Raw genomic sequence first — 14194 nt, 5'->3', positions numbered from 1 at the left:
GTATCGGTGGACCATCAAACACACCTCGTCTTACTGCATGGTCGCTGAAGTTCCTGGGAGCAACTAGCAGAAGAAACCACACAATCTGATGATATACACTTCTCAGTGTCCTGGCTGTCTTCTGCACAAGTCTTCCCTATGCCCTAATGGCCAGCTGCTTACTGAGATGCAACAGAAATAAAAGTGAAAGGAATGCAAAGAGGAATTAAAAAAAGAAAGGTGAGTCTCAACAGTTTTTACTTTTGGTGAAGTCATACGGCTTCCACCACTGGGCAAACTCTAGTGCTTTCTTCCTCTGATCTTCAAAGCTTTCTCGGAGTCCTTTCCTCCAAAGTCGTGGTTCTATATCCAGCATCCCACCAATGATTTCCTAGAAAGGAATGAGGAAAACACAGAGCATGTGCATATAAAATGAAAAGAGAACAAATCTATTTCTATTCTGCTACTAAACATAGTAAATACACAAATAATAATTTTTACATGTTTTTAAAAAAGCATCTTCTTTTCAAGCTCTAAACTCTAGGTATCTTGCTATGTCTCCTGTAGAGTCGTTTATCCACCCTGCTGCCTGTTAACACACCTACCAGACCAACCCTCCTTTACGTTTTCAAGACTGTAAACTGCAATGGAGAAGAAAGATGCTATTAAATTGCTAAACAATGGAGTTTTATCAAATTGCCAGCATACCTTTCCAAAGTAATGAGGGAATTTGTGCTGATCTTCAATGACATGGGCAAACCCTCCTTGGAGACCAAAATCCACTGAGAAATAAGGTAAGCCTCTAGGTACCTAAATGAACAGATAAACCACACATAAAACATGGGATCAAATATGTTAATTCTGCTTAATCCCGCCTCTTGTTCTCTAACACAGCAGTAATTATTTCCCAAGATAAAGGTATATAAGACATTTGCAATTTTATAGATACTTAAATAATAAAGCATTATACTTATGAAGTAAACCATTTAATTTTGGTAGCCTTTCAACCAGATAGCTTCTCCGAATATCTAGCAATAATAATCAAACCCAGTTACTTTCTTGTTCTCAGAGAAAGCAGGAAAACAAAAGGCAATTCTCATTTTTATATAACAGTAGAATATTTATTCTGCACAAATAGAGCATGAGGACACGCTTGATTATATTTTATAACGCAGAACAGGAAGAGGCCCTGGCCCTAGCCTTAGAGTTTTATTTAAAATATCCTGACACTTTACTACTACAAGTTATCTAAGATAAACTAACCTGGACTTACCAATGTTTACCAATCTCATTTTCAAATGCCTTTAAGATTATCTATCATATTTCCCCTCTCTCTTCCTTCTCATTCAACCAACTATCTTTCTCTCTCTTTTCACACACACAAGTATCTTAAACTATATCATGACTGGGAAATGCCATAATTTCTTATTTTCTCTATCAATTAAATAAATCTGTGTCCTTGCAAGTTTTTGGTGGGTTTTTAAAATTTTTTTTTCCTTGCAAGTTTTTGAAGTCCACCATTTATCATTAGCAATTATCCAAGAAGGCCAATGTATAGTACCATCTCTCCTTTCTAATCTTATTACAAAGTCAGCATATACTTCTTGAGACATTGAATCACATGTATGCACTTAGCGTGCATGCCTGCACTCACACACTCTCTCTATTGCTGTTATGTGTCTCATAGCGCCTGCTACTCATACCGACCCCATGAATAACGGTTCTGCACCCTGCTCTGTCCTAAGCCAACCTCACTGTTTCTGACATACATATCCCATTGGCCCAGACACTGAGTCAATTCATCTCATCAAGGGTCTTCCTCTCTTGTGCTGTCCCCTCCATCCTTCCAAGTATGATGTCACTTTCCAAGAACTGGTCCCTCCTGGCAATATGCCCAAAGTATGGGAGATGGAGCAGAATCTTTGTCTCCAAGGAACAGCCTGGTTTCATACTCTCCAGGATGAACTTGTTTGTTCTCCTAGCAGTCCATGGTGTATTCAATACTTTTCTCCAGCACCACAACTCACAGTCATCAATTCTCCTTCTATCATTCTTAGTCATTGTCCAGCTTTTTGAAGCATAGCAAATAAATGCAAAGACCATGGCTTGGATCAGGTGCACCTTAGTCTCCAGAGTGACATCACTGCTCTTTAGTACTCTAGAGAGGTCCCTGACAATAGATTTTCCCAATGCAATTCGTCTTTTGATTTCCTAGGTGCTGGTACTAAGAGTGTGGATTTTGAAGCCAAGCAAACTAAAACTGTTAACAATCTCAATCTCTTCACCATCTATCATGAAGCTACCAATTGGTCCAGTTGTAAGAATACTTGTCTTCTTGATGTTGAGCTTCAATCCATATTAAAGGCTTTACTTCTTGACCTTCTGCAGGAAATGCTTCAGATCCTCCTCAGTTTCAGCAAGCAAGGTTGTGACATCTGCATAATGCAGGGTGTTGATGAATCTTCCTCCAATCCTAATGCCACATTTCCCTTCATAGATCCCAGCATCCTGAATGATCTATTCCATATACAGATTGAAAAGGTATGGAGATAGGATGCATCCTTGGTGCACACCTTTCTGGACTTTGAACCATGCAGTGTTTCCTTGTTCTGTTCTGACGACTGCCTCCTGATGCAAATATAGGTTTCACATAAGCACAATCAAGTGTTCTGTGGTTCCTATTCTTCTCAGTGTCAGCTGTAGTATGTATACTTGTACTGTTTACTTAAGAGACAGGGCATGAAAGGGCACAGTGTGGTATGGCAGAAAGATAATGGTCATCCTAAAATATTATATATAAATCAATTAAAATTAGGGTTTATATACTTATTCACATTACAGGAAATGTACAAGAAAGTTTATAAATAATTGCACATAACAAAATGTGGAAAAGCATTACTTTATACTATTTATATCTACAGGTATAAGCTTGACAATTTGGAAAAAAGTTATAAACAGATAAGACTCTAACTGTAATTCTGATCCTTACAACTCTATCGCCTCAGGCAAATATGAAGACCTCAGAGATCAACTGTGAGGATCAAACAGAATAGTGCATGCAAAGTGTACATCTCAACTGTTGGCACACTGAAATTACTCACACATTACTTCCATTTTTGTCTCTTGTACAACTGTTCTATGGGAAATGGGTGGTCAAATCAAACGAGTGAGACAAAAGGATCCATCAGAGTATTTTTGCCACCTGAAGTAGATTACCACATAGGAAGTATAAATGTGACCAGCCCAAAGGATGTTATTGACTAACAGATGGCATTTCAAGAGAGAGAACCTGAGGAAGAACCTTGGGAAGGCAGTGTCCACACCTTCTGGTATATTATACTGTGGTAGATGGAACAATGGTAATTCCTTCCAGATATCAATGCCTTAATCATTTATTTGCCTTGTGTTCTTTTATATGGTAAAAGGGACTTTGAAGATGTGACTAAAGATCTTGAGAAAGAATATCCTGGATTATTCAAGTTTGTTCTGAGTGCTACTCATAAGAGGAAGACAAGATGATCAGGATCAGTAAAACAAGGAACCACTACTCTGCTGGCTTTAAGGACAGGAGACACCACAAGCCAAAGTATGCAGGAGGCTTCAAGATGCTGGATAAAGCAAGGGAAGAGGTTCCTCGCCCGAGTCATCAGAGGGAATGCAACACTGCTAACATCTACTTCAGACTTGTGACTTCCAAAACTTTAAAATATAAATGTCTTGGTTTTTCTGCATTTGTTACAGCAGCAAGAGGAAACTAATATACATACAACAGTGCAATAACCTATGGAATTTCCCCCCCCTCACTGTTTCACTGTGATTTTAATGAATGTTTACAGAATGCCTGGGTTTTCATTCATTCCTGGATGTACATTTTTCTCCTTCCCCCTCCCTGATCACTTTGTAATGCACTTCTTGTTCCAGATTGTTAACTGCCATACATATACATTCCTTCAGAGTCCTTCCCCTCATTTGCTCCAGTTCAGTGTCTATTAATCTATCCACTTTTTTCCTGTTCTCCCTACCTGTTCTGTGTCAATTTTATTTTATAGTAACTGTTAAATGCAGGGTTTTATTCTCTTTTCAACCTATGGAACTTTTGTCATACAATGAGCACACAGTAACTGTTACAAAATGGATCAGTGCTGCCAGAGCCCTTCTCCTCTGTTATCTCTACAAGACACAACAAGCTCAAGCTGCTGTCTTGCTAGAAGAGTTGGTAGTGGCTGTGAAAACAGTACAGTGGGCATGGAGGTGGTGGTGTCTAACCTCCACTAATTGCCCAAGGAGAAAGAATCCCTATTAACAGCATCAACAGCTTAGGATCGATTCCCATGAAGTCAGATGTACTCTCACACTCGGGTCCATTTACCAATTCCAACCCCAATCATCCCTCCCACAGCTCTCCCTGGTTCCCTACTGGGTTCAATAATTTGTTGCAATTGCCACACAAAACTCACAGGCAGTCCTCACAATTTTGGGGTTTATAAGGAAAGTTAACAGATTACAATTTATATAAAAATAGTCAGGGCATCTTCAAAGCACACAGACTCTCCTCAGTGGTGCTCAAAGGACTCTTAGCCTCTGCCCCACTCAGGCAAGTGTTACAATGTTCTTTCAGTTCCACTAATTATGTGCCACCCCGATTCTGCCAATTAAGAAGTGCTTGGCTGTAGTTCTATGGGTTGGCAGATCCAACTTCTCCAGCAAGTGGCCAAAGGTCCTCATTTTGCCTATGAGCAGGAGGAACCCACAGCCCTGCCTCACACCAGCCCCTGGTTCTCTGCCACTCTGCTGCTGGTGCCACACTACCACTGCTACACCTGCTTCCACCTCGGGGGCCCTCTCTTGGTCTCATTCCAACAGTGTGTTCTCTGGTTTGTGCACAAATCCCAGGTTCAAAGGACATACTACACTCTCTGGTCATGTCTATATAATGGTAGTAAGCTCCTTGCTTTCTGCCATGGAGCCTGCTCAATTTAAGGATGATAAAATGGACAAATCTATGTTAGTATTCTATGTACCTTACTGACATAGTCCTGGCTATCCATGTGGTAAAAGAATGATGATTAAGAAGAAAGATCAAAGGATCAACTGCAATACGGTGGAGGGCTTCACAAAGATCTAGTACACAATGCATGTACACCACCTGGCACTTCCATTTTCCTGCCTTACTAGCCAGAGGGAAAGGAACTGGAGTTTTAGCACCACCCTTTTAAAGTACTAACAAAATTAAGAATAAATGCACAATAGGAGACGTATTGCACTAGGAACGTCTGTAGTCAAAGACCTCTCCAAATTATTCAAGAGCAATGATGTCAGTTTAAAGACTAAGGTATGCCTGATTCAGATCATGGTCTTCTCACTCACTTGCTATGCTGCTGAGAGCTGGACAATAAATAAGGATTACAGAAGAAGAATTGATGCCTTTGCATTGTGGTGATGCAGAAGAGTGCTGACCCATTGACCACCAAAAGAATAAACAGATATGTCTTAGAGAAGGCGCAGACAGAGAGCTCCTTGGAGGCAAGGATGACAAAGCTTCGTCTCACATACTGTGGGCATGCTGCTATGTCACTGTCCGTTTGCTGGCAACAAACAGCAACACCTGATGGGGGTAAGCAAGACAGAGACACATCACTCCGGAAGCCGTTCAGAGAATCAGTCCAGCTCAACTTCATTGGGAGCTGCAGAGCGCTTATAATATAAGCAAGCAAACAGGAAGACAGGATAGGGCGGGCTTGCAGACATGGGACATGTGGATTGGATATGAGAACCTCAGCCTCATGCGGACTACTCCCAGCTCAACAGATGTGGCAACCGGCTTCCCAGGCGGCAAGCTTTCAGAAGCTGATACAGTCAAACATAGAAGAGCTTTCTCTACCCTGTATTAAAGACTGATGGGAGGCTTGCACTTATACGGAGCTTAAGCAATCTGTCCTGGCCAGAGGCCCTCCCTTCTGTCCCAACATTCCCCAACATTGCTAGGCAAGGCTATTCCTTTGAAAGGGGCCCCATGCTTAGGAAGACAGAGAGACGGCGGAGAGGGAAACCTTCAATGAGGTGGATTGTCACAATGACTGCAGCAGTGGGTTTGACTGTGTCAGAGACTGTGAGGAGGGCACAGGTTAGTGCATGGCTCAGATCCATTGTTCACAGGGTTGCTACTGGTCATACTCAACTCAATAGCATCTAACAACAATAATTATCATCCTTAAGTTTTTTTCATTTTTGGTTTTTAATCTTGGTAATGTCCTTGTTTTGAAGGTACTTCAGTCATCTACTGCTGCTCTAACAACAACAACAAAACCCAATACCCAACAACAACAAAAAAAGCCTCCATGAATGGGTGGCAATAACAAACAAAAATAGTTTCATATATAGTTTGCTGCTGTTTTGTACTGTCGAGTAAGAAGCAATTCACAGCTGACTCCCTAGTAGGTTTTCAGAGGCAATAAATCACACTAGAGGACATTATCCATCATTTTCCTGTAGAACAGCTGATGGATTTGAACCATGTGCCTTTAGGTTGGCAGCGTAACTTTTTACCACTAAGACACCAGAGCTCACAAAGTTTGTTGTTGTTTTTAGGTGCCATCAAGTTGAGTACAATACACAGCACCCCTATGAACTACGATGTGAACCCTGACCTATCTTGTGCCATCTTCATCAACTCTAATGTGAGCCCACTGCAACAGTCACTGTGTCAACCCATCTCATTGATGGTCTTTTCCTTTACTGACCTTCCACCTTTCCAAGCATGATGTCCTTTTCCAAGGAATATCCTTCTTCTAGCAACATGGCTAAAATATGAAAGATGAAGCTTCCCCATCCTTGCTTCCAAGGAGCTCTGGCTGCATCTTCTCCAAGACCTATCTGTTCTTTTGGCAGTGAAAAGACTTAGATGTGCCCGATTCAGGCCATGGTCTTTTAAAAAACTTGCTATGCTTCTTAGAGCTGGAATTTGACAGAAGAATAGATGTCTTTCAGTTGTGCTGTTGGACGAGTACTGAATATGACATGGACTTCCCAAAGAACACAGAGGAATGTAGAACAATGATGTCAGCCTGGAGACTAAGGTGCGCCTGAAACAAGCCATGGTCTTTGCAATTACCTGCTATCTATCTGAGAGCTGGACAATGACTAGGGATGATAGAAGGAGAACTGATACCGAAGAAGATGGCTAACAAGCACATAAAGAAATGTTCAAAATCCCTAGCTCTAAGAGACATGCAAATTAAAACTATGAGATATCATCTCACCCCAGTCAGAATAGCAAAATTTAACAGAACAGCAAGCAACAAATGCTGGCGAGGTTGGTGGGAGTGTAAAATGGTGCAACCACTGTGAAAGGCAGTATGGCGCTTTCTCAAAAAGTTACAAATAGAGATACCATTTGACCCAGCAATTCCACTGCTGGGAATACACCCCAAAGAGACCATAAATGACATCCACACAGATATGTGCACACCCATGTTTATTGCGGCTTTGTTCACAATAGCAAGGAGTTGGAAACAACCTAAGTGCCCATCAACAAATGAATGGATAGAGAAGCTGTGCTATATTCACACAATGGAATACTATGCTGCATTGAAAAACAAGGAACTCATGCAATATTATTCAAAATGGGTGACTCTGGAGGACATAATGCTGAGTGAAGTATCTCAGCCACAAAAGGACAAATACTGCATGGTGCCACTGTTGTAAAACAGGACTGACCTTGGGTTTGGGGAGAGACTGAAAAAGATGGGTTCAATAATGTATACTGCATTGAAACAGATGAGGGAGAAAACTGTTTAAAAGGGATGTGTGATTAGGTATTTTTGTCATGACAGGAGTCTAGAGCCAAGGCTACATGGTGGTGGACCAAGGACCTGGGGGAGGGTTTGTAAAACAATGAAAGAATTTTTCTTTTACTTTTCCAAGAGGGTAGTGTACTAGGGGAGAGGGTTGGGAGGGGAGAAAAGTGCAACAATGAATGAATCGAAATCCAAAGTCTCTGTAAATTTTTACTGAAATTAATAATAACTTTTTTTAAAAAGGAAAAAAATAAGAACTGATGTCTTTAAGGTGTGGTGTTGAAGAAGAGTATTGAATATAACACGGGCTGCAATTTATATTTACACAGCAAATAAAAACAAAACTGCAACAAAGACAAGCAATGAATTACAAGTATATGAAACTCTATCAAAGACCCAGAATCTATTCAGTAGAAAACAAAACAAACAAAATACCACAACACCCTGTCCCTACTGAAATAAGTAAAATACTTTATGAAACTAGTAAGGATACAGAGCTTTACAAAGTATAGTGAGATTTTTCCCACAGAGCAGCTGATGGCCTTGAACCTGCAGGCCCTGAGGATTGCACCGCAGCTTCTTGACCTTAGCCCACCAAAACTCCCTTAAGAAGTCAAGCTAGGGGGAGCTCTGGTGGCCTAGTGGCAAGGAGCTGCAACTACAATCCCAGAGGTGAACGGTTCAAATCCACCAGATGCTCTGCCGGGGAAGGAGGGACAATCTCCTCCTGTACCAGTCAGATCTGATTTGACGGTACACGCACACAAAAATAACAAAAAATAAAAAATTTAAAAAAAAAAAGAAGTCAAGCTAATGCCAAAAAAGTGGAGTCTGTCATTTCGAGTTCTAAAACATACTTTCACTATCTTAAAAATACAAAACAAACAAACAAAGAAATTTTAAAAAAATACAAAATAACAGAGAAAACTTGTTAACCTAAAAAGTGACCTTCTGTAAAATAATTTTATGCTCTGATCCTCTTCACAATTCCATTCACATAATTATACAATATTAGAGCTAAAAGGGTCCTCAAGATGACATACAGCCATTCTTCATCTACTGTGATCCTCCAATGGCCTCAGGCAGAAGCCTTAGTAAAAGCTATTTGTGGAACATTTTAAAACTAAATATACAACCACCATTCTTAGAAGCATCAGTAATCTGCCTCTTATTTTTAAATGTTCATTAATTTATAATATTATAAAGATCTGCTACTGAATTCAGATATTTTGCCAAGTTTTTAAAGTAAAAAACAAAATAATAGTAACTATAATAACTACTAGTATCAATAATGAATATATAGTATAGCAAATAGGTAATAATGTATTTATAAATTTCTTATTTTCAACTATGATGTCACAGGTTTATTGCTCAAAATGCCTTTTTTAAGCCATTGTTTTTCACATTTTCCACATAAATAACTGCATCAGAACCTGAAAAGGGGTGTGTAATTATGATAGGATTGGCCAGTTTTACCCATCCACCAAGTTTACACTGAGCACCAACAAGAAAGCTGACGGAGGACTGCTGGTCCATGGAGTCAGAGCCAGTGGCTTTTGCCTAATTTTGCTAGAGAACTGAAAAGACATTAGAACTGGCAGGAGTATGAGAACTTTGTAACAATGACCTCAATTGAGGCTGAAGGTCAAATGGCCTATGAGCACGCTTGAGAAGCTGTCTTGACTGAGGAACTGTATCCTGTTGACAACCTGAATTGCAATCTGTTAGATTCCCCAGTAAAGCCCATAGCTGTGAGTATGATTCTGTGTGGTCACTGCAACAGATTTTTACTTAGTAGTATAGCAGTATAGCTGATGTTGGAACTAGTATGATGCAGGAGTTTGGGGGCCGCGTCTAACCTCATTAGGAATTAGTTTTGTACTGTGGTTGTTGCTGATGGGTACAGTGCTCCCTTGTGGAATTAAAAAGGGGTTCAGACGCTATCTCTATGCTGTCCCTGCTATTTTTACAGAACTGTTCTATTTAAATCATGTTTTAAGAAAATAGTTAATAGCATTATAAATTATTATAATAAGCAAAGTGAAAAATTTGAGCATAAAAAACACAGACATATAAATTATGATGCCATCTATGAGGGTGAAAAGCATGTAAGACATCTGATGTTTGTTTCATGTTTTAGTATGTTATCTGGCCCAAGACCAGCAAAGAAAGAGAAAAAAAAGTATAGACACCATTTTATCTTTAAATTAATACTGTGTTGTTTTCAGTAATACACTGGGATATTAGTAGTAAGTGGAAAATGGCTTTAAAAGAGGAAAAATGAGGAGGAAACATTTTGGTGACATTTACTAGAACAAGCAAACAACAAAAATAACCATGTGAGATCCTGCAGAGTAAATACGGTATCTGAGGGTTTCCAAGCCTACAAATCTTCATAGAAGACAATTTACTCTTTCTCACTCTGTAGTGTGACTTTTGGGTTGGAACCATAAGCACTGCAGTTAGCTGCCAAGCATATAACCCTGTACCACCAGAACGTACGCTTATTCTCTGACTCATAGAAACCCTACACCAGGTTTCTGGGACTATAAATCTTTATGGGAGGAAACTTCTCAGCTTGTTCCTAAGGGGCAGCTGGTGGATTCAAGCCACTGACTGACCTTTTCGGTAGAAGTACAATACATAAAGCACTATTCTACCAGAAGTACTTTCTAGTTGAACAAGGATACATAAACATTTTCTGTAAAGGTACAGACAGCAACTAGTTAGGCACCCAGATCATACCATCTCAGTTGCAACCACTCAATCCTGTATTCCAAGAAAGCTTTATTTACATAAAGGGGCAGCAGGTAGGTTTGGCCTATAGGCGATAGTCACCAATCCCTGTTAACTCCATAAAGGTTAGGATCTTCTCTATTTTGAACTTTGTATCTATAAAAGCATCTAAACACAAGGCTAGTTAAATAGTAGGTCCTCAATGCAAATTTGTAGAATTAATTTTTTTTAATAAGAAAATATTTCAAACTTCTATTAGCTCTATTCCATTTAATTCATATTTCTAGAAAAGAAGTCATTATAGAAATATTCAATATATAATAACTTCAAAAACTGACCTGAAAATTAATATTAATTATGAAATACAGGTAAGGAGGTTTCCAAAAGAATAATAAACATATAGTATAACTCAATGATTATTTTATAAGAATATAAAATCGAAACTTTGTAAAAGAAAAAAATCAAATTCCATACTGGAAATGGAGCCCCCTGGAAAAATTTCCTCTCATTATTATCCCCATCACATGAAAGTCCTTCTCATCACCTTTCCCACAGGAAAGAGTTTAAGAGAGGAGCTCTGATGGTAGTATTTAATGGTTATCCTAGCCAATAATTCATGGCAGAAAACTAAAAAGTTGGGAGGAAACATTCATTTAGATATAAAAGTAAAATGATACACAAAGCAAGCATATCTTAGAACAAAAATAATTCCATCTTTATTTATGGAATCAGTTACTTTGCCTTTTAGTCATTCGTCTAAATGGTCTTTTTCTCAACTGAGATGTGGAAATTTATGAATATTCTGAACACTCGCATATTTTTTATATTAGGAGAAAAAAAGGATACTTACAGATTTCCTAATATCTTTTGAAGACAGATCAATCAATTTTTTGTTCATGGACCACTCTTCATCAGATTCCATTATGGCTTTCTAAGAAATAATCATTTATTAAATTAAAATATAAAAGCAAATACAAAGAGACAGTTTAAAAATAAACAGTGAATTACAGAGTATACTATACATGTTAAATCATTATTTTAAAATGGAACTTCCTCACTTTTTACAATACAGTCTTAAATAAAGACAATACTCTTTTATTGATCTTTAACCTCTAATGAGCACTCTGGTAGCCGACTGGTAAGGAGCTGCACGGATAATCCAAAGACACACTGTTCAAATCCACCAACTGTTCCACAGGAGAAAGATGGGTAATCTCCTCCTGTGCAATTTACAGCCTCTGGAAACCCACTGGAGAGTCAGCTATGAACTGAATCAGCCTCTACAGTACACAATAAACAATTTCCATTCAACCTTACATGACAAAACAATCTTTATTAAGACCCAGTAATTTAATATTGAATATTATTTGTGATTATGAGAATTCAAAAATTCCTAGCTATACTCATAGAAATCTATGATCAAATCTACTCAAATTATTTTACTCTTCTTATTCCAAATATCAAAAGTTATTTATATGCCTAGTAATATAACATACTGTCCAAATGTTTAAATCCCCAAAAGTCTTCAGTCATCATTCACAAAATATTGTTGTTGCGTACCTTCAGATCAGAATCGACCCACAGCTGACCCTCCAGTGGGTCTTCAGAAGCAGTAAATTTCACAGGCAGAGATGGGCCATATTCTTCCTGTGGTGCAGCTGCTGGATTCAAATACCTTTTGGGTGGCGGCACAGCTTCTTACCTCTAGGCCACTAGAGCAAAGCCCCTTTCACAAAACACTACATTCCTTTTTTCTTTGCATATTTAGTATTTCCTATCTAGTTTTACACTTATGCAGCAGTATTAGTCTATAATTCCTCCACCATATTGTAGGCCAACAACAAATATACAGTAACTAACAAAGGATGTTTTAAAACTATAGTGACACTGAATTGACTAAGGACACTAGTCATTTATTGCATGTCAAAAAATACATGTCGGGGAGCTCTGGTGGCCTAGTGGCAAGAAGCTGCACTGCAATCCCAGAGGCGCATGGTTCGAATCCACCAGATGCTCTGCCGGGAAAGGAAGGACAATATCCTCCTGGACCAGTCAGATCTGATCTGACGGTACACAGACACACACATACAAAATAACAATAATAATAAAAAAAGGAAACTGCTTTTTTAAAAAAAAAATACATGTCAAGGCTAGAGATTAACATTTATAAAAAATTACTAAAATTTAAACAATAAGTTAACTCAGTGATTACAATTTGTCATGTATGTATGTTATTATCATTAGGTCTTTTCTTATTGTTGGAAGTTTTCTTACAGTTAATACTATAATTTTGTTTTGAAAGTGCTTCAAAGAAAAACACTCATTTCACAGAAGAAAATAAGATAGAAATTATAATGTACCATTTGATAATATAGCACACTTCTACAGTGCAAATGTGAAATTTCTTTTTGAGAAATTGATACAGCAGAATTTTTTGTGCTTTATTTCATTTTCTTACATAAAATTTGATCTAAAGATAGGAGAGAAAAGATACGTGAACCCAAATAACTACAGTTATAAAACAGAACAGTAGCAAAAAAAAGTATGCATGTAAAGATCATATTTAAATACCTTAAAATAGATGGGAGCCATATCACCCACTTCCTTTGGGAGAGGAATGCATTCATAAACCATATGATACTGTTTCTTCATGCTCATATTAGTTTCTAAAAATATACAGTCCAATCCTTTATCTTCAAACATCTTTACCAATGATTTTCTGAACATCTGAAAGAGAATAAAAGGTAAATAAAGGTAAATACAGGGTACTCACCATAAGCGCACAATAAAAATAAAAGCCTTAAAATTAAAAATTGCAAATACATAAACATTAGAACATCTTGCTACCTTATATTTACTCTCTGAACCTCCTAAATAATATCACATACTTAATGTTTTTCAAACAAGCTAACTCCATATTGTTTTATGTATTTGTAGGGCATGGTTACAGTTAACAAAAATGAAAAATTTAAGGAAAACATTCATAGGTCAAAAAGATACTCTGAACAGATGAGTATCACAAATGTAGGAACAGGCAACAAGCAGAATTCATTTCCAAATGTTTCCCATCAAGTTATAAAAAATAGTGCATTTGCCTAGCTTCCTTCAATGATAAAACCATCACAGTATCACAGTCAGGATCCTGATAAACATACAGAACAATTCCAAAGGCGTAAGAATTGTGTTCTTGTGGGTTTAGAGTTACTTCACTTTGCTCTCATTTCTTTTTCTAACTCTTCAACCTTAATTCCTTTAACCCCTTGCAATGGATGAATCTGCTTTTCATGTCTTTTAATTCGTCATTTCAATAATGTTACTTGAACGAAATCACAGAATACTTTAGGGTTGGCTTTTTTTTAACTCGGCATAACTTTCTGGAGATTCAGCCAGGTTGGTGTATGCATTAATAGTTCTTTCCTTTTTACAGCTAAATATATTTCTGGTATGGCTGTATATAAAGTATGTTTGCCCATAAAGAACATCTGGGAAGTTACTTATTTTCACATATTTCAAATACAGGTTGTCATGAACATTTGTATACAAATTTTATGTAGACTTAGCTTTCCATTTCTCTGGAATAAATATCCAAGGTTGCAATTGCTAGGTAGTAGGAAAGCTGAATATTTCATACTTTAAAAAACTGTCAAATAGTTTTCCAAAGCAGCTGTACCAGTTTATAGTTT

The 14194-nt window shown here is 38.0% G+C and overlaps 1 protein-coding gene across 1 annotated transcript in view; it reads right to left on the bottom strand.

Moving 5' to 3' along the window:
* Window positions 1–226: 226 nt before the first annotated feature.
* CWF19L2 (CWF19-like 2, cell cycle control (S. pombe)) overlaps window positions 227–14194 on the bottom strand; it is an 85923-nt gene continuing 71955 nt past the window's right edge. Inside the window, exons 16-19 of the mRNA XM_006887288.1 lie at window positions 13083–13238; window positions 11362–11442; window positions 688–789; window positions 227–370 (exon numbers count right to left, since the gene is read on the bottom strand). Of these exons, the coding sequence (XP_006887350.1) occupies window positions 227–370; window positions 688–789; window positions 11362–11442; window positions 13083–13238 (483 nt within the window). The remainder of the gene's footprint in view (window positions 371–687; window positions 790–11361; window positions 11443–13082; window positions 13239–14194) is intronic.

This window comes from Elephantulus edwardii, unplaced genomic scaffold, assembly GCF_000299155.1.
Source record: "Elephantulus edwardii isolate Elephantulus edwardi_28Jun2011 unplaced genomic scaffold, EleEdw1.0 scaffold00056, whole genome shotgun sequence".
Classification (NCBI taxonomy): domain Eukaryota; kingdom Metazoa; phylum Chordata; class Mammalia; order Macroscelidea; family Macroscelididae; genus Elephantulus; species Elephantulus edwardii.
Note: the sequence above shows the minus strand (reverse complement) of the source record. Positions and strands in the feature narration are given on the sequence as shown.